The 21,633-nt window shown below is 41.9% G+C and overlaps 1 protein-coding gene across 1 annotated transcript in view; it reads left to right on the plus strand.

Moving 5' to 3' along the window:
- LOC103355718 (poliovirus receptor-related protein 2-like) overlaps positions 1-21,633 on the plus strand; it is a 275,529-nt gene that overhangs the window by 170,391 nt on the left and 83,505 nt on the right. Inside the window, exon 2 of the mRNA XM_008279610.1 lies at positions 20,783-20,895. Coding sequence (XP_008277832.1) covers positions 20,783-20,895 — 113 coding nt within the window. The remainder of the gene's footprint in view (positions 1-20,782; positions 20,896-21,633) is intronic.

Genomic DNA, 21,633 nt, shown 5'->3' on the forward strand with positions numbered 1-21,633 from the left:
TCTTTTGTCTGATGGCAGCAAAACTGAGCTTTTTGGCCATCAGACGAGACACCATGTTTGGCAGACACCAAACTTTGCACACTATCACCAACCCACTGTCCTGACTGTGAAGCACGGTGGTGGCAACATCATGACATGAAGCATGGTGGTGGCAGCATCATGACGGGAAGCATGGTGGTGGCAGCATCATGATGGGAAGCATGGTGGTGGCAGCATCATGATGTAACTAAAGCATGGTGGTGGCAGCATCATGACATGAAGCACGGTGGTGGCAGTATCATGATGTGGGGATGCTTCTCAGCAGAGATGGTGAAAAAATAATAAAAGGGGAAACCTTCCAAGGAGGGTGAATACTTTCTATAGGCACATTTTGGGCCAACAGGGACCTCCTCCACCTTCTCGTAGGTTCAGTAGCTGTGTTATCATCCATTCCAAACATTTAGAAACACCAATCATACTCTTTCATTCAAGGGAATCAGTGTAGGTAAATCCTCTGATAAAGCTGGCAGAATGAAAACGTACCAACATGTGATAATTATCCAGACAGGCTGTATTTTAACCAAATCTGTGATGCTTTTCTAAATCCAGATAAGCAGTTTTGGTATCTACACTTAACCAATCATGGACTTTAAGTGCAAGTTAACAGCGTGTAAAAAATGAGTGAAAGCAAGCGTTTAAACAATAAAGAATTCAACTATAAATACGGTTCGAGACAGGACTCAGACTCAAGTATACAGGGTGAAAGTTTGCTGACTTACACCTCCAAATACAGACGCTTGTTCCTCTTTGTAATTGGAAAATCACTGCTCTACCGGCATTAGATGAGGTGATAATGGATCTCCATTAAACTCCTCCACTAAAAGGTGGAAGAGGGCCCTACTGGCCCAAATGAATGTGAATGATCTGCAGTGATAACAGCCATTTAATGGGCTGACAACATCCGACATCCGTGCACAAGCAGCCGGCACCGGATAACTGGGAACGTGCATTGGCATTTTCACATATTTTTTTGGGATTTCGTAGTTGCTGTACTTGACTCACACGTCCTTTTTTTTCAAAGACAAATGATGGAAAGATTACAAAAGTTTATTTAGAAGCGGCTGATGCACCATTTAATGACTTTGCAGATTACAAAGCGTGTTAAAGGTCATGTTCCCACTGCGCGGTAGTCTATAGCACAGAGTGAGATTAATGAACAGAACTGTGACTGATGGCATGTAGTCAAGCAACATGTCTTTGACTGGATGCCTTTCTTGGCACGCCTCCTGGAGTATCTGGATTCCACGACGAGCAGGAGGGGGGAAAGCAAGTTGTTTAAGGACACAGCAGGATTGACTGGATGTCATTTGTTGGGATAATCATCTGCAGTGTTTCTGAATCAAGCCTTTGGTTTGACTTCTGGTTTCCAATGTCAGTCTGCTGCAAACTTAAAGAGGTCAATCGCGCTTGTTGCTGTCAAATCACATCAATCTGCCGTTTCCAGTCATTTCTGGAGCTGCACAAAGGAGCCAAGGACAGAACATTTGATGGTCTGTGGGCAGTTTAAAGGCAAATATTTTAGTTGTTTGAAAGGTTTTTGGAGGAGTGTGGATATCATGCATTATACATTGATAGTGTGTATATTCTGTGACCCAACAAACAAGAACAGAATACAAATACGATACAGTTCGCCAAGCCTTCTTTTTTTCTGAATACTCCTTTTCCAATTATACACTCATTGTGGCCCTCTGCCTTTGCCTGTCCTTTCCACCAATATTGAATAACCATCTAATTTGTTCAGAGCTACATCTCTTATATCTCCATCCTCTTCTCCTCTTTCTATTTTTTTGAATAATTCCTTTTGATGAAGTCTTCGCTGGCCTTTGATCTTTGCGGCAGAATGCGAGTGGATTGAGCGGTGGAAACACATCAGATAGGAGAAGGCAAACTCTTCAATGGGGCTGTGAGGAGAGCCGCCAAGCCTTGATCAACAAGGCAGGAGCATGAAAAGAAACGGCTGCACTTGAAAAGGAGCTCGGAACAAAAGCTATTGACACGGCTACTATCGAATCTTTTGTTTTGTGGAGATATGGCAGGGATGTATCATTTAACGTGGCGCGCCATATGGACAGCGTCACACTCGGCTTTCTCCCATTTACAACCTTTTGTCCTCCCTGAAACGGAGTACAGTCAGTTCCCTTTAAGTGAATTCTCTGGTCAATTGCTACGCTTATTTTCTCTTGAATATACTGTTTTCCTTGAATCCCGTCACTGCCTTTCGCAGTGTTTATGTTTGCGTGGCGTACAGGAGGAAGCTCAGAGCAGCAAAGGTAGGCTTTTGAGAACAGGGACCTGAAATATTGAACCTGCTGTTCTTTACCTCAGCACCACTGTTGGTGTTATTTCATGTGTAAACCTAACCCACAGCGAAGAGGCTTTGGTCTGTAGATTATACAGCCCGGCTGTATAAGAAAAAAAAATAAAGTATGCAAACACTCGGAGTTGAACTTTGACATTGGTTCATCCGCGGAAGACTTGCTGAGCTCGAGTGTTTGGTTTTAGCTGCGTCCACATTGATATCGTCCCTTACGTTCAAAACCATCCAAAATAAGACGGTGAGCAGCTTTAGGAGTGTACTTGTTGAAGCCTAAATAAAAAAACAACGAGATTTCTCTTTAGGGTACTTGAAGACCTTTGATCCCTCATCGAAGAAGTTTCTGAATGTCAGAACTGAAGAAGGGTCTTAGGTGTTGAACGGTCTTTAAGAACATCAAAAACAGTTCCTTTTTACTGGAGGTCCTATGATTCCTACGACCTGGATGACTGAGAATCTACACAAACATCTCTTGTTCACTTTCTCCAGACCCTTGTAGAGGCCTCTTTCTCACAAAACAGGACTACAAAGTTATCTGGATTTCAGTCTTAATGTGTAATCCCCAGTGAAGAGGCTTTGGTCTCCAGATTATAGATTGTAGATACACTCCGGCTTGTCTCTTGGTTCAATATGCTGGAAGAACACCTGAAAAAAACAGGACGAAAACCGACGTAAACACAAAGGGTTGAACTTCTGTCTTCATCATTGGTGTTGAGTGTTTGGTTTTAGCAACATCCTGCGTCCACATATCCATCGTCCATACATTCAACACCGTCCAAAATAAGACACTGAGCAGCTTTAGGGGTTAAATGCTTCCATCAAGGGCTGTACTTGGGGAAGAAGGAACACATTTTGTTGCTCGGAGCTTCAATAAAAACGGCTAGATTTCTGAAGAAGGCTCTGAGCTGATGAAAGGTCTTTAAGAGCCTAAAAGAGTTCCTTTTTACTGAAGGATTCCTACGACCTGGATGACTGAGAATCTACACAAACAATCTCTTGTTCACTTTCTCCAGACCCATCTAGAGGCCTCTTTCTTACATAACAAGACTACAAAGTTATCTGGATTTCAGTCTTAATGTGTAACCCCCAGTGAAGAGGCTTTGGTCTCTAGATTATAGATTGTAGATACACTTTGGCTTGTCTCGTGGTTCAATATGCTGAGAGAACACGAGGAGTTGAACTTTGGTTTTAGCACCATCCTGCACCCACATTTCCATCGTCCACACATCCAACACCGTCCAAAATACGACACTGAGCAGCTTTAGGGTTTAAATGCTTCCATCTCGGGCTGTACTTGTTGAAGAAGGAACACGTTTTGTTGCTCGGAGCTTCAGTTGCATCAACTCGATTTCTTTTTAAGGTTTCTGATGTTTTATCTCTGATCACAGAGGCTTCTTAACTTCACTGAACTGAACAAGCCTTTTAGATGAGGGCTGAAACATGTTCAAGAACCTAAAAGAGAAGTCCAGTTCTTTTTTTTTTACTGAAACTCCCAGGAGTAGCATGACCTGGACGGCTGAGGATCTACGCAAACATCTCTTGTTCACTTTCCCCAGACATGTCCAGCCTTTCTCTCACAAGACAGGAATACAAAGAGACCGTGTAACATCCAGAACACCTCTTCTCTCTCCCTGCAGAACATGTTCCAGCTTTGAAGGGTGTTCTGGGTTTCCAGTTACCTCGAATATCCTTAAACCAGCAAAATATTCAGGCAGAATCTCACCGTTTTACCGTATTGTCAGCTTTAAGACTGAAACACTGAGGAGGTGTGATGGAACTGTCATGTGTCTAGTTGGATGTATCATGAGATATCTGTGGATTGTTGCTGCGGTGCTGTATGAGGCACGGTGCTGGAACGTAAAGCTGCAGAGCGGTCGGTTTATCGCTTGTGAATTTCAGGTTTGATGTTTACAGACTGAGCTTCAAAGGACTTTACTGTAAATCTGTGCATGCTACGTAGAGCAGAAGACACTTGCGAGCTTTTTAATTTATTATTAAAGCTTGAAAACGAGAGTGGATTTGATAAATACAAGATAATAGGTCTCCTGCAAGAGCTTTTTTTTTTTTTTATCTCAAACATCTGTCGGTTTATTCGGTAAGGTTTACGTCATGCAAGTGTTTCTTATATGCAAGTAAGATTTTCCCCGCTGCTCACTGCAGCGTGATGAATTCCACCTGTTCATGAGAAACTACATGGTTGCACGGGTGTAGGTTTATTTGAATATTGGGTTTTAGCGAGTGAATGCCCCTGGGAAATTTGGATTCTTTATGCAGCAATTTGTGCCTTTTTTGCAACAATTTATGGCGGAAACGTCTTTACTTATGTGAGAGTAAACACAAAATTGAGGCACCAGGTGAGAATTTAGAGCATAATGGAATATATATGGATCTAATTATGTTATCCGCAATAGATTCGGCGGTTCTACGAGCTCATAATTCATATTTTGAGCGTAAAATAAGGACCCAGTGCTGAAGGGAAAAAAAAGCAATTGTTCCCTGTGTTAGTAAAATGGAAAAGATAAGTGAACTATTTGTGCGATGCGACACACAAACACAACTTAAACTGTCATTAGCTGTATAATAGTTACTTGCATGTGGACATCCGCCCCTTGCACATGCAAATAACGAGGGGAGCTAATCTGACATGCCACATCTCCGCTTTACCGTTTGTATGACCATTTTTTTTTAGCAGATTTGCACGTGTAACATACCTGAAAGCTATTTAAACTGAGGTGCCCTACAATTTGTACGACTAAATTGCACATCTTCCACCTATTTATTACGGTAACAATGGCTTTTGTGTGGAGTATCATGGACCTTATCAGGCTCTCGACGGTGCAAACATACCGGAGAGAACAGAAAAACGCTGCTACGCTTATCATCAGAAAGCACTGAAAACCTGATCAAAGATGATTATACACAGCAGTCATTTAGTGTCAACCGCTGGTGAGTCAGCTCTCATTGTAACACACACACACACACACACACACACACACCCTCAGTGCAGCTGAAGAATCGTATTGATGCTGTAATTGTGCGGGCGAGTGAAAAACGCCTTGCATCCCTAAAATACCAACTTTTCAGAAATGAATACGAGCAGACTTCTTGTGAGATAGTCCGCAGCGCATTTTGGGAATAATGCAGAGGATTTTGAAAGGGTTTCATAAGCCCACAGGCCATATCATTTCCTCAGCCCACAGAGGATTATGCAGCCCTTCAATTCGGGTTTAAAAAAAATAAAAAATCACCATAACTGGAGTTAATAGGTTGTCAGCTGACAACATGGTAACACTGAAAAGCCACCCACAGTGTAAACATGCCAATTATTTGAGCTGTCAGCTACCCATTAACGTTAAAAAGTTAAGTCTTTTTTTTTAGCCTTTGTGGCTCAGTCCATCACACCACACACCTATCTGACAATTAATGCCAGAAATAATTGAAAATTCTTTTACTTACTGACAATTAAAAATTATTATTTCAAATAAGAAAATCCTAATTGGCAACTTTATTACACATTTTTGGAAACCTTTCATTCCTTTTCTCATAATTCTACCTTTTCTTCACTAACTCGCGCCCGCTCGGACGACGCCTTGGACTAATCCCTTCCTACTTGGCAAGTAAAACACTAAAAACCTTTAAAAGTGAGTGTTTTATCAAGACAGAGGCAGTTAAAATGTGGCTGTTGTGTTCATGAATACATTTCAGAGGCATTATCACTTGCCTGGATGTGCCTGGTGGTGTTTTTTTTTCATCATTTCGCTGTTAAATTTCTGAATCTTCCCTCACCATGCAGAGGTAGTCTGGAAAAAGGCAGTTTGAAATCGCAGTAGGGAACTAATCACACAGATCATTTATCAACAAAGCCACAGTTACACATTTGCAGAGATTGTTGAGGATGCTTCCCGCTGCGGCAACCATTTCCAATTTTCTATTTAAATTCTCATAAACAACCCCGTGCACTTTCACTAAATGTGCTGCAAGAACTACATCTAATCAGATGAAGACTGGGAGCTTTTCACTGCCAATTAGAGGTAATTCGGGGTCAGTGATGAGCAGCGAGATGATAATAAGAAAATATTTGGGCTTTTTTTCTGTAGTAAATGTGAAGAATTCTGTTTATATATGAGTAGGTTATTGTTTTTGGAGAGTTAAATAGCTTTGTCATTTTTCAAAAGTCTTACTTTGCTCAATATTTCATACAGATGATCTTTTATGTGAAGTTTTCAGACAAGAAGACCTAAAAACCTGTCAAATATCTTTAAAGATTAGAGCTTCTTTGCTTTCATTTGATGTTTTTTTAACAGAATGAGACATTTTTTAATTCAAAATATGAATATTTCAGTGCACGAGGAACACCACTGCCAGTTTTGGTGTTTAATCACGTCTTATTACTGTTTATTTGTTAAATAAAACCACATTCCTTTTCCACTTAAGTTCATCATTCACAATCTCTTAATATAATAGAGCGGTGACGACTAAGGAGCCATCTGCTATATTTAACTGCTCAGATAATTAACTTCAGTATCATTTCGGCAAATACGGACGTCGGTGGTTTGCGATTTTGGAGCTGGGTCCTCGTAGCGCAGAACTGAAGAGAATGATTCCGCTATTTTCCGCTTTCGTTGACTGGATCCCATTTTTGGAATTAATTTGAGCTGTATTAACATCTTTGTGGTGGAAACGTACAGATGCCAGGAGCCGCCGACTGCCAGCTAACGGTAACTGTTTGTGTGAAACCAAAGCCGTCCTTGTGACAACTAATCTCCTCTTTCCTTTCCCTCCGCCACATTGTTGATCAGTGTCCTGTTACTGAAAAGCCAAAGCAAAATGCCACGATTATGAGCTGTCAAATGCCAATTACCGGTAATTCAGCTCCCCAGTGTGTAGCAGATGAGACAGTCACTCAACACCAGCCTTCCTCTTCCCTTTTAATTCATGCCACCTTTGAAGAATTATGGGGTGTTTTTTTTTCCCTATGTGTGAATGTCACGAGCGTGCGATATTAATGGATGTTGACCGGTTTAACAATGGTGCTGTGAGTGAAACAGCGCCGAGTGATTGATATCACGTGCTGCAGCCCTTTATCACTCCCGAATTCACATGTGATGAACGGCTAAAGAGCAAATACCACAACCTGTAGAAAATGAAAGCAACAACAGTCAGTGTTAACGGTACAAATGAGCGCTGAATGGCGTCTTAAACTGTCACGAACTTGCACAGAACTAGAACGGCACTCGGAGAGATCAGACCTCCTCCAATGCTGGTAAAAACCGGAACCAGATCTGAAAATTTGAAGGCTTCTTCCTGTGTCCACGCACCGCCTCTCCAGCCAGTTTCACATTATCCTGCTGACAGGTACATAAAAAACCAACAAATAGCAATAAAAACATCACCCAACTCAACTTTAGCTAGTCCGGTATTCATCTCTGGTGTCTCATGTTGGTTTTCTGGGAGGCTTTGGTTTTCTGCCGGTGGGTTGCTCACTCTGGTTTGGAGGTGAGTTGGTTCGCCAAGCGAAGGAGTTAAGGTATGGCTCAGGGCGGCTGTGGCTCAGGTGGTAGAGAGGGTTGTCCTCTAATTGCAAGGTTCAATCCAACACCCCTCCACAGTCGAAGTGTCCTTGGGTAAGACACTGAACCTGAAGTTGCTCCCAATGGCAGGCAAGCGCCTTGCATGGCAGCTCTGTCGCCATTGGTGTATAAATGAGATCTACTCTCAGTTGTACGTCGCTTTAGATAAAAGCGTCTGCTAAGTGAAATTGTAAATTGTATCTCGGTTTCTTTTTCACAAATGACGGCAAAATAGCGCATGAGATGGACGGACAAACGGACTGGTGCAGCATCAGCAGTCATGTGGGCGTCGTACCGGTGAAAAGGGAGCTGAGCCGGGAGGCGAAACTTTGAGAGTTGGGTTTTTTCCAACCCTCAAGTGGCCGAAATGGGTTTCAGGTTAGAAGCTCTGACGTCCGGATGGAGCTCAGAGTAGAGTCAGCTGATCTGACTCAAGCATCTGATTAAGACGCCTCCCGAGTTCGTTCCATTGGAGAATTTCCGGGCACTTCCGTCTGGAAGGAGACCCCAGGGTAGACCCAGAACTCGCTGGAGGGATTACATATCTCATCTGCCCTGAGAGCGCCTTGGAATCCCCCAGGAGGAGCTGGAAAACGTTGCTGGTGAGAGAGAATGACCTGCTTAACCTGCTGCCACGGTGATCCCACCCCGGATAAGCAGAAGAAAATAGATGGATTTGTCACCCGTATGTTCCCATCCATCCCTCTCCTCCTACTCCCACTTCGCCTGAAAATGTATTTGTCCTCCTTCTGAAGCTCCTCACATAAAATTACCACAACGCCACAAGCTACGCCGTGCCAAGGAACTGTGATTACAATTTTCACCGCATGAATTGTCGAAATCTTTTTCCGTCCCTTGTTAGCAGCTCAGTTATGTTAGTGGCCCGAAGCTCAATTTATGCTTGATCACTTAACGCTCTCGACGGCCGTCTCTCGAGAAAAGATGCCATGTCTCACCTCACTGTGCATTTGTACCTGGGTGACAAAAGCTGGAGGACAGAGATATGATTAAGTGAAGTGATGGCACAGTTAGCACTCGTTAGTGGATAAAAACCCGCCCGAATGTGAAGTGTACAAAGAAGTGAAGTGGACCATATCCTCTTGCTCTTATTACACTTCTGCCAAGGCTATTGAAAGCAAAAATGGCTGTTTTTTTGTTGTTGTTGGGTTTTTTTTTTTTTTTTCAAAGATGACAAACGACAAATCAGTATTTATAGCGCCTATAAAACATATTGGAAGTTTTTTGTTTGTTGTTTTCAAACATGGTCGGTTTAATTTGGCTTTTCTCACAAGAACAGACGCACAAAAGATGTTCTAATGTGAGAAGTGAAAACAGACTTGATTAAAAATATGTAAAATAAGTGACTGCACAAGTATTAACCCCCAAGTCAGTGTTTAGTAGATGCACGTTTGGACAGCATTGGGCCTTTGTGGATAATCAGCCTTGTACATCTGGACGCTGTGATATTACATCATTCTTCTTTGCAAAACGACTAATGGTCTGTCAAGTTGCACGAGTCACCTTGTTGTCTTTAAACCATTTCTGTGTAACTTTGGTTGTTTGCTTTGGGTTATAGTCTCACTGGGAAACACATTTTCTCCCAAGTCTGAGTTCTCCTGCAGACTGCATCAGGTTGTCCTCCAGGATTTTTCTACACTTTGCTACATTCGTTTTGCTCTCGACCTGTACAAGTCTTCCAGGGCCTGCTCCTTAGAAGCATCCACACATCATGATGTTGCCACCACCGTGCTTCACGTCATGATGCTGCCACCAACATGCTTCACGTCATGATGCTGCCACCAACATGCTTCACATCATGATGCTGCCACCACCGTGCTTCACGTCATGATGCTGCCACCACCGTGCTTCATGATGCTGCCATCACCGTGCTTCATCATGATGCTGCCACCACCGTGCTTCACGTCATGATGCTGCCACCACCGTGCTTCACATCGTGATGCTGCCACCACCGTGCTTCACGATGTGGATGGAGTATTTGTGATAATGTGCTGTGTTAGGTGTCTACCAAATACAGTGTAGAGCCTGGTGAACAAATAGCTCAGTTTCTAATTCATCATACAACCCCAGAGACACACTCAGATGATCTGCATTTCACTAATTGTGTGACTTCTAGCACCAATTAGCTGCACCTGTGTTGAATTAGATGAGCCACTTTAAAGGGGGTGAATGAAAATGCAGTCACTTTTTTTTAGGTTTTACATTTTAAGTAATTTACTTGAATTGATTCCTTTATAGAAATCTGAGTTGGATACTGTTAGAGAGAGACACTAGAGCTAACGTAAATCAAATACTAATTTTACTGTGATGGAAAACAGTCCGTCATCATCGGATATTTCCCGACATGCCACTGGATGTAAAAACAAAAATCTCTCCATTACCTGATACAATACAAACTTTACTGTTGACAGTTCTGTCAGTAATTTGATAACTTGATAGTAATATAGTGAATAGAGGAAGAAAAATGAAACTAGCTTCATTAGACATTACTGATGCAGCAGCTTAAGCTTTTTGAAAGGCATTAATTCTCTCCATTTTATCGTTTGACAGCTGTTGGCAATCACCCAGATAAAAGCTGATATAACTGACATCATGACAGGCTGACAAAAAAAAAAAAAGCCCAAAACAAAACAGCTGTGGTTCATTGCCTCCTATAAGTATGTGATTTGGATGTTAATGTGGATGAGTGAGCTCCCCATCAGCGTATTCCTCTCGCTCACGCTGCTCGCCTGTCTACACGGGGAAGCTCCACATAAACAGGCAAATGCCACAAGCCTCTAAATGTCAATTAACTGTGATTCATCTCTGTGGAGCTTCGGGAGGGAAGCGGAGTGCGGCCATTCATACGACCGCCTCCCTTCCTCTTTGACTTTCCATTTACGTGCAGCCGACGCTCCCATCCGCGGTGACTTCCACCGAGTGAATAAGTTGCAAATTGTGGGATCACCGGGGTTGCGAGTGTATAATGGAACGCACTGTAAAGATAATATTATAGTGGTGCACTGACACCAATTCCCCTGATAGCAGGACATGCACATGTGCGGTATGAAAAACTAACCACAGGCGGTGATTGAACGCGATCTCACGGGGCGTAAAGTTTGCCCTCAACGATTGTCTCTAACAATGTAGAGAGTGTGGGCTTTGGTACATATGTGGACTAGACAATGCAGGTTTCCGTCTGGTCCTGTAGCTGAGCTTTGGTGGCATTTCTCGCAGTGCTGCTGCAATTGTGTATAAGGATTTTGTTTTAGAAAATAAGTCGTCAAGTCAGCTTTATTGCCAGTTTTGCCATACAGAGAACTGAAATTACAATACTCCGAGGCCCCACGGTGCAAAATGAACATAGAAAAAAAGTATAAAAATAGCAAAAAAAGGCAGAGAAAAAAGAGTAGAATATAGGTATAAACAGGAGATTCTAAAAAAAGATAAAAGAAGATGAGTCACTCAAAAATACAGAATCTAAACATGTAACTTTTATTAGTGTTGATCTAAAAGTAGTTCACTTCTATTTCTTTTTCCAGTGGTGTTCTCTTTTGCACGGTTTATACGTCTTTAAAGATCATAAACTGACGTGGAAACAGAAGTTGCTGGTGTGTTTGAACAAAAAAAAAACTACTTGAAACTCAGCGTAAATCGACATAGTCATGGAAAGTTTAGTAAAAAAAATGTTTAAAAACGTGCCCTTTTTGTCCCCCATGTAAAGATATGCTTTAAGTCAGGGGTTCTCAACTGGTGGGTCGCGACCCAAGGGTGGGTCACAGACCTGTTCTGGGTGGGTAGCGGACAGCTGGTCAAATTAAAATAATATATAATGTGCGTCTCAGGTTGGACTCATTTTTTTTATTTTGAAAAAACTTTTATTTTGACAGGCACGGCAACGATAGTTTGTTTCATTTTAAGTTTGTGTTGATGTTGGGACGCAAGATGGCAAAAACATGACCCGGAGTATTTAAAATGTGGGTTTTCATACTAGGACTGGACCTGAATAGCCACCTATTGGTTCACTGTGCTGGAATCCGGATATCAGTTTGGATCTCCGAATATTCCCCGCCCCACCGCCACCGTCGGTCGGACCGGAAGCTCAGCGCCCGCACCCCCGTCTGAGTGATGGTTTTATTCACTTCTGTACATGCAGTGGTCATGGTCCAGTTACTATGCATGGTTATAAGCTCTGAAACGCATGTTGCACAGGAAAATATATTGAATACTGAATTTATAAGTAAAACTGGGTCGCGACTTAATGACCACGGGAACATGTGGGTCCTGTCAACTCAGGAGACTTAATGCACTTTGAGAGATTGGAGTGTATTTGATCTGATTTTGTGACTATTTATTAGTTTGTTCGAACTTGAACTTAAAATAATGCATATTTGAAAAGTCCTAACTAACTGAAGTTTCACAACTACTTTTCAAACAGCAGCTCCATCGGTTCTACTGATTCTGATGACCATAGTCTGACCAAAGCAGTCACTCAGGTGTTGGATAAGCAGGTAAAACGGCCAGAATTCATATTTTTTTTATAGAGGTGAAGCTCAAAAGCTGGACCACCCGTAACGCCTTTAATGATCCCTCACTGCATAATAAAAGTTTGTTATGTTTGAGTTCAACCCGCAGGTCATTGTGTAAAGATGAGGATTTACAACAGTTTGAGTTTAAAAAAAGAAATCACCTTTCACCCTCATCTTCTCTTCCAGCCAACGCTTGGCTAACCGAGGGATGTGGTCGCTGGCGCTGGCCGGAGCTGTGAAAATAAAACTCCACTTGTAGTAAATCATTGTGTTCCCTTTGGAGCAGTTCAGCTGCTAGCTTAATCTGTTGCAGACTGAAGTCACGTTTGAGCATTTTCATGACATTAAAGTATTTTTGGAGGGATAAGAAAGCTCTGTATAACTCAAGTTAAATGTCAGTTTAAGATATTCTTTCCAGACTTTTAATGTGCTTCCATATGTTTGTAAAATCACATCACCTACAAAATGCTTAAGCCTCTGAACTGCAAGAAGTTTCTGGATGCTTTTTGCTCTTGTGATGTTTTTACTCATTTGTCTTTGCAATATAAAGTCCTGCACCTCTATGGAAACAGCACAACCATGACTGGAAGTAGAAATACCTCAGAAATGTGCTTTGTGCAGTATGGCACAGTTATAATGGCACAAGTTATGTATAAAACAGAAAAAAAAACTTGACTTTTACCTATTTTTTTTTCATTATTTATGTTACAAAATTGAAAAAAACTAAACGAAACATAATCAATGTCTACACTCTTTTTTTCCCTTCAAACACACAGTTGTTGCCAATACTGGAAAAATACTATATATACTGTAGATATTTTTGCTATTTACTGTTTTAATTGGTTTCAATATGTGTCTCCTGTTTGCTTCCTGTAAACACTGCCTGCAGTTCAGACAAGTTCAACTGAAAAGTCACAGAATTTTTGTGGCATGACTGTTGGTCGCAACAGAGTCACTAATGGCTTAATGTTTGCACGAAGGAGGTCAGAATTTTTTGTTTTTCACAGAATCCTATTAGTACAAATTGTTGCACTTAAAAAAAAAAAGTAATTTTGGTGAAATATCACATTTTTTTGCCTGAGTTTGGTTTCGCTTCCAGACATTACATCATGGATGAGCAGTTCAAGGAGCGTTGGAAAGTTGAAAACCAGCTGATTCTTTCAGTTTTTACAGTTTTTGGTTCTGTTGAATTACTTTATTTTAGCACTTTTTTCAAAACACTATGTCTTTTGAAACCTGCTGGTGGGGTTTGGGGTTGAGAGGGTGTAAAAAAAATAGGCCTGTCACCATATTAGATGTTTAGTAAATGATTTACACGGCCTGAAAATTTCACGATGACAATATAATCATGATACCTATGAAATAATAATAATAAACTTTATTTATAGAGCATGTTTTAAAACAAATATTACAAAGTGCTTTCCAATTAAAATAAATAAAAAATTATACAATGATGACAGTAGAGAGCACACATATAGAGCAAGAAGCTATAAAACATCAAACTTAAAACTTAAATAAAATTATGAAACTCTCTCTGAAATCAAACAAAAGCATGATTGCAGTTATTATCATTAATCCCAGTACATCACGACAGCCCCTAGTTTTAAACACATCTGTGGGTATGTGAGCTTAACTTTGACACCGAAGCCCAAACTACACCCGGCACAAAAATAACAACAAGCAGCAACTTCTTAGCGAGCGAGGAGGTCATGTTGATCCGTGTGTTCATTAAGATTTAAAACTTTCTCATTCGTCTCGTCTCGCTGCAGTCGGCTCGGGCTCCACGGGGCTTTTTGGAGTCGGGCTCCGAGGAAATGAATCATTTCTGATGTGATCTCATGCTCACTGTTCCCGTCTTTTCACTCTTTCAAGGTTTGACTTTTTCCCCCCTCACATCTCTTTTTCGACCATTTTCCGACTCTCTCTGGTTCTCTTTCCGCCCTCCTCCGGTCTCCCCCTGCAGCTCCACCGCCTTCAGCCTCTCCCTGCTTTATTCATTCCTTTAGTCACTTTTACTTCTGCACAGCTTTTTCCTGACTTTTTCTTTCTTGTGTTGCTCTTTTATTCTGTTGCATTTATCCCTCCCCATAAACGTTGCCACCATCTTTCCTCCCGGCTCCTTTCTCGACTTCACATTCCCTTTCACTACTTTAAATCTTCCTCCTTTCTCTTCCTCTTCCTCTCTGTTTTTATTATTTTCTTCCATGCGTCACAGAACACTTTTCATTGACCACCGTGAATAACCTCCCAAAAAAAAAGTTGATGTGGTTCACGGCTTTGGTGAGACCATCTGGTGTGTGTGTTTTTGCGTTTCAGCTACTTTATGAATAGTGGGAGTTGTGTGTTGATGTGTTTAATTAGAGGAAATTAATTTATGTGTTTGTGAGCGAGACAAGGAAAAAGAAAGGAGAGGGGAAAAATGCGATGAAAGGGGAAGCAAATAAGGAAAACAAAGACGAACTCTGGCTTCGTCGCTGCTATTTTTGTGCTTGTTTGTGGAAAAACTTTGCCATTAGTTTGCATTTATGTGTGCTTGTGCGTGTCTTTGTGTGAGTTGGAACGGATAACCGGTTTGACAGCCCTTTGTCTTCCTCGGGGTGAAGACTGCCGGTTCAATGACTGAATCGGTCTCATGCGCACTCACGTTACAATGAGACGCTCTGATTTGTGCACACACACAGTAATCGCACAAGCACACATATGACTTCACACATAGAAGTGCACACATGGACGAACGCGCTCGTAAATGCACAACAACCCCAATGCAGCACACACTCCTGGAAAATCCTGGAACGAGTTTCAGGGCCCACAGGTGCTAGATAGTTTTTTTTTTTACGATTTACAACTGAAAAGTCCCTGAATTTTAGTCACTTGATAGTTGGTTGCAGCAGAGTCACTCATGGCTTTATGTTTGCAGAGATAACCGCAGATTTTTTTTCTTTTTACAGAATCCTATTAGTGCAAGCAGTTCATTTTTGGCAATTTTATAAATATAAAGCGATTTTGATGAAATATCATGAGGTGTTTCAACAGCGAGTCACAGACGAGTGGTTCAAGGACCGCTGGAAAGTTGAAAATCTAATGATTCGTTGAGTTCTTTACAGTTTCTAGCTGTGGTAAATGGTAGAATTTTTTGCCCCTTTTTCTTTCTATAACATCTTTTCCAACCTCACATCACAATGAGCGGCTCTGATTCATGCACACACACTCATCACACAAGCACAGAAATGGCTTCACACATAAAATCACACACACAGAGAATAACATGGACGCTTGTAAATCCAAAACAACCCCAATGCAGCACACACTCCTGGAAAATCCTGGAACGAGTTTGTGCAACATTTTTAAAGGGCCCACAGGTGCTAGATATTTTTTTTTTTTTTACGATTTACAACTGAAAAGTCCTTGAATTTTAGTCACTTGATCGTTGGTTGCAGCAGAGTCACTCATGGCTTTATGTTTGCAGAGATCACTGCAGATTTTTTTTGCTTTTTACAGAATCCTATTAGTGCAAGCGGTTCATTTTTGGCGATTTTATGAATATAAAGTGATTTTGATGAAATATCATGAGGTGTTTCAACAGCGTGTCACAGACGAGTGGTTCAAGGACCGCAGGAAAGTTGAAAATCTAATGATTCTTTGAGTTCTTTACACTTTCTAACTGTGGTAAATGGTAGATTTTTTTGCCTCTTTTTCTTTCTACAACATCTTTTCCAACCTGCAGCCACATCACAATGAGCGGCTCTGATTCATGCACACACACTCATCACACAAGCACAGAAATGGCTTCACACTTAAAATCACACACACAGAGAATAACATGGACGCTTGTAAATCCAAAACAACCCCAATGCGGCACACACTCCTGGAAAATCCTGGAACGAGTTTGTGCAACATTTTTAAGGGGCCCACAGGTGTTAGATAGTTGTTTTTTTTATGATTTACAACTGAAAAGTCCCTGAATTTTAGTCACTTGATAGTTGGTTGTAGCAGAGTCACTAATGGCTTCATGTTTGCAGAGATCACTGCAGATTTTTTTTCTTTTTACAGAATCCTATTAGTGCAAGCGGTTCATTTTTGGCGATTTTATAAATATAAAGTGATTTTGATTAAATATCATGAGGTGTTTCACAGACGAGTGGTTCAAGGACCACTGGAAAGTTAAAAATCTAATGATTCTTTGAGTTCTTTACACTTTCTAGCTGTGGTAAATGGTGTAATTTTTTTGCCTCTTTTTCTTTCTACAACATCTTTTCCAACCTGCAGCCACATCACAATGAGCGGCTCTGATTCATGCACACACAGTCATCACACAAGCACAGAAATGGCTTCACACATACAATCACACACACAGAGAATAACATGGACGCTTGTAAATCCAAAACAACCCCAATGCAGCACACGCTCCTGGAAAAACCTGGAACGAGTACGTACAGCATTTTTTAAGGGCCCATGGGTGTTATCAATACTGGAGAAATACTATTTATACTGNCTCAACAGTTAGATTTTCTGTTTGCAAGTGAGTTTATTTTCCCATCTGACGCCATCTGATGTCCGCTGCTTTCAAATACAGTCGTGACTCGACAATCCAACACTAAATGTAAAACCTTCTTTTATGTCGGATAGCAAGGCTGTCGGATTGTCAAGACGGAGGTGGAGGTACGAGGAGGGCTTGATGCTGTAAGGGTCATTTGTCATTTGATTACGCATCACTGGATTTCACGTCTAATTGACCGGTGCGCTTGGGCCCGTCTGTTGACATCAAAGGTCAATACGTTCAGACAGCAGGCTGAAGTGACCCAAATCTGATTTTTTTTTTCTCCTGTGCGACCTGCATCTGATCTTTTCATGACAGTCTGAACAACACGGATCCAATTAATGATGAAAATCCGGATATTTGGTGTGGTTGGGGGGACACTTCCACCCCGGGGCAGCGCTCTGATGGGGTGGAAGTGGCTGGAATGTGCAGGCAGTACTTGGCTGCTGATGTCAGTTTAGTTAGAAGTCACAGTTCTGTTTCCATCATCGGTGGGGGAGCTGCCACCATCCCTGTTTACTTCCATAAACACCAAGCATGTTTGCTGCGTGTGACGTCATCGTGTCCTCTTCTGCGCATGCGGGACACTTTTGGGTCGCATGAAGTTCAATTCAATTCACTTCAATTCAATTTTATTTGTATAGCACATATTTACAACAACAGTCATCTCATAGCGCTTCACAAAGGCAGAAACAGAAACACCCAACAATCCAAAACATCTGGATTCCCTATAAGCTTCAGCAGTCCACAACAGTGGGAAGGAACCGAAAACCCCCACAGGGGGGGGGTTCTCCGACAGAACCAGGCTCAGGGAGGGACGGCCATCTGCCTCGACCGGTTGGGTGAGAGTGGGATGAATTATACAATTTAGTTCACACAGCAGATCACACACAAGTCGCATTTAATTGGAAATGTGAAGGAATTCACAAAAAAATCCAAATTGAGCATTAAGTCCTGCAATGTGAACGTAGCCAATCTGTGGGATTGTTCAGTCAGATAATATGCCGTTATCCTGATTTGTGACATAAAATGTCATGTTGGAGTCAGAATCCAAGGCTGTCGGTATGTTGAGACTATTTTCTATGGGTTCCGTTTGTTTTTCCTAAAAACCTGTCCGATAGAAGGTTTAGGATTGTTCAGAGTTGGATTATTGAGTCACGACTGTACAAAGCAGACTGAAGCCGAGAGTCCGNCTTTACATTTTAATTAGTTTTCAAAGTAAACACTGCAGTTTAACCGAGTTCAACGGAAAAGTCCCACATGATCATTTGTTGCAGTAATGACTTAACATTAGTGCCGATTTTTTTTTGCTTTTTACAGAATCCTGTTTGCACAAAAGGTTAATTTTTTGGTGGTTTTATGAATATCGAGTGATTTTGATGAAATATCATGAGGTGTTTCACAGATGAGTGGTTCAAGGACCGCCGGAAAGTAGAAAATCTAATGATTCGTTGAGTTTTTTTTACAGTTTCTGGCTGTGGTAAATGGTGTAATTTAGCCATTTTTTTTTTCTATAACGTCTTTAGAATCCTGCAGCCACATCACAATGAGCCACTGATTTACGCACACGCAGTGGTCACACAAGCACACGTATGACTTCACACATAGAATCACACACATGGACAAACACGTGGACGCTTGTAAATCCAAAACAAGCCCAGTGCAGCACACACTCCCTTCGCCCTTCTCCTTCGTCTCCTTTTGTTGGTGGGACTGTGTTTTACAGCTGATTTGCAGGCTAAATCCCAGCCAGCCCGTTCACCTCCACGCTGCAGCATGTAACATATTGTCCTAATCAATCCCTCGCACACTAAGAGGCTTTTTCAGTGGAACCACCCGGGGCTAGCCAGCGGTTAGCGAGTGCTTATCCCCCCTTTTTCTTGTGGAGAGAGCGAGAGGCCGGCTCCCCGCAAGAATTTTATCTTTCCAGGCGCAGAGGCTGGCTGAGAGGGCAACGAGCGAGGGGAGGTGGAGGAGAAAAGACCTTGGTAGGATTTTATCCCGGGTCAGCGGGGGGCTCGAGGCAGGGGTCTGGATCACTGTGCCGAGCAGGAGGCAGAAAAGACTCAAAGAAAGCTTCATTATAAGTTGTTAGATTGAGCACCGAGAGGTTGGACGGCGACGCTCTTTGTGGCGGACCGATTTGATTGCGAACAACGGAAGAGTCTTTAAAAATGTCACTCGCAGCCTCGTGTGATTGTTTGTGGACGCTGCCAAACACATTGAGCTGCTGGACTCGCACCAGATTGCATTAAGAAAAGGATTACAAGTTCTCTGTTGTGCTCCCTCTGATCCGTTCTCTTTTTGTTTTTCTTTTCTTGCTCCGTTTGAGTCATTTTCTGCCTTTTCTCTCTGGTGATTACGAGGAATTACAAGTTCATTAAAGTTCATTAATTTAAAGAAAATGACACAGCCACTGTAATTTGTTTTTTAATGCATATATACATCATTTATTATTTAAACGAGGCACAACTGCAGCAATTTATCCTGTTGCAACTAATGCAAATAAAAAGAGCAGCTGCTAAATTTGTCTCGTATGAAACTGAAGCTTTTCTCAACCTGTTGCTGTGCAGAATCTGTGCAGCTCAGTTTCATGCTGCTGTTGAAACCCTCAAATTTAGAATAATGGTCCTCCTTCAATCAAACGCCTTTCCTCCGTTGACATTTTGAACAAAAACCTCATCTGTTTTCAATGGCTTCTTGTTGCTCTAAATGGCCTCAATTGATTTTATTACATGTTTCTTTTGGTTTTAAAAATGTGCTTTACGACTTCCTCTTTTCCTGCTTTTTGCACACAAAAGGTTCAAAACTTGTCAAATATTATTTGGAATTTGTCCAAAGTGACTCAAATTTGGCCAAAATGAGTTAAAATTGTTCACATTTCGTGTTTTGAGACAGATTATTTGAAAGAAAACTGATTTAATTGGATCATTTTTATTCGTCTAATCCATTTGAAATCCTGCTGAAACCTGGATTTCCTGCAGATTGCAGAGACCTGACATCCAATTCCAATTCTTTTCTGCAAATAAAGGCCGCGCACGGTGACATTTTTTCTTTATATAAAGGGTAAAAAAGCACAAGTAAAGGTTCAAAGGAAGTGTTGCAACTCCTGATTTGTGCCTCGTCAGAAGACCTCTGCACACAGCTGATTGCAGAAGAATTGACGAATGTGAAGAAAACCTCTCGTCCAATTTAAACTGGGTGGCAGCCTGCAGGTCGGCGGGTTGCGGCTCGGCGTCGAGGCTCCGCTTGGCTCCGACCGGCCTCCTTTCATCTCCTTTCAGAGGGCAGCTTGTTTTTTTCGGTGAACCTCGACCCGTCCCTCTACGTTCCTTTTCACCTTTGAATTGCAAACACATGAAAGCGGCGAAGCTCCTGGAGGCTCGCCCCCTAGCGATGCCTGCCGGTAGACGAGTTTTAGCGTAATGAGCCAGGCCTTGCTGAAGGAAGCCGGCTAAGACTCTGCCCGAGGCTTGTTATCAAAGACGGATGATTGGGAGTTTTTCTTTCTGCTTAATGAACTTGTTTCTCGTCTGCTGTCCCTCTCTCGTTGTCTTTCCTCTTGTTTTGAACACTTGAAGGAGGTCAGTCTTCCCTCAAGACAAAACCAGAGGGAGGGCAAACATCTCAATCACAGCAGGATCATTTAAATACACCTGATGCATAATGAATCCTGCCTCCATCTTCTCTGTTTGTTCCTCTTTTAGATTGAATGCAAACAGCTTTTTTTTGTGTGTGTGTGTGTTTATTTTGGTGATTGCGTAACCTCCCTCTCCTCTTTGTCTCCTGCCTCCAGGTGTCGGGGCTCAGAAAGTGCGAGTCGAGGAGGAGCTGGAGGCGTATCCCACAGAGTCTGTTGATCTGCGCTGCCAGTTCATCGATGGAGGAGGCCTCACCAAGCTCACACAGGTTGGCAGATCAAAGGCCGCTTTGTGTGTCTGTGTGTGTGTGTGTGTGTTTTCTGGGGTTTTTTTTTGGAAGCACTGAGGCTCTGAATGTGAAAGAGCGACTGACAGTGCGCTGATGCCTAATGGAGTGAATTCATAAGTGAAAAATATGGGGAGCCAGCCGGTTGATATGGGGTCAACCAGGTCGGCTTCTCCCCCTGTGATCTTTTCATTCTGCAGACACTCCGGCGTTGGTAAAGGAATCCTCTGTAGATAAAGCCAGTAGATGGTTCTTCATGCTTTAAGTGTTTGCTCGGGTCTCAAAGTCAAAAATCTGTCATATTTTTATGTAAACATGGAAATAATCAGAATGTAGTGAACGACGTACCTGCAGAATAGAAGCATTCTCACCTGTGGTCTTCGTGGCAGCACAGAAATGAAGTGTGACTTATTTCCTTCTCTATTTAAATCTATATTTTTTTCATTTGTACATATTCATCCCTGAGTAGAAATGTTGAAAATCTGAAAGTCATTCTGAAATATTGCAGATAAGCTTTCCTGTGTGACCAGGGTGGAAACGTTTAGGTGGAAAATAAGTGATGATGTACAAGAAGCACTGAAGCTTGTGCTCCAAACAGAGACAGAGGATGATGTCAGATCTGTGATCGGTGAAGGACAAGTTAAACATATGAAACATCTCCATCAGGGTTGACTGATGCTCTTTGTCTTGTTTTGTCTGCGCTGGTTTAATGGCTCCCAA

This window comes from Stegastes partitus, unplaced genomic scaffold (genome assembly GCF_000690725.1).
Source record: "Stegastes partitus isolate 25-593 unplaced genomic scaffold, Stegastes_partitus-1.0.2 Scaffold165, whole genome shotgun sequence".
Lineage (NCBI taxonomy): Eukaryota > Metazoa > Chordata > Actinopteri > Pomacentridae > Stegastes > Stegastes partitus.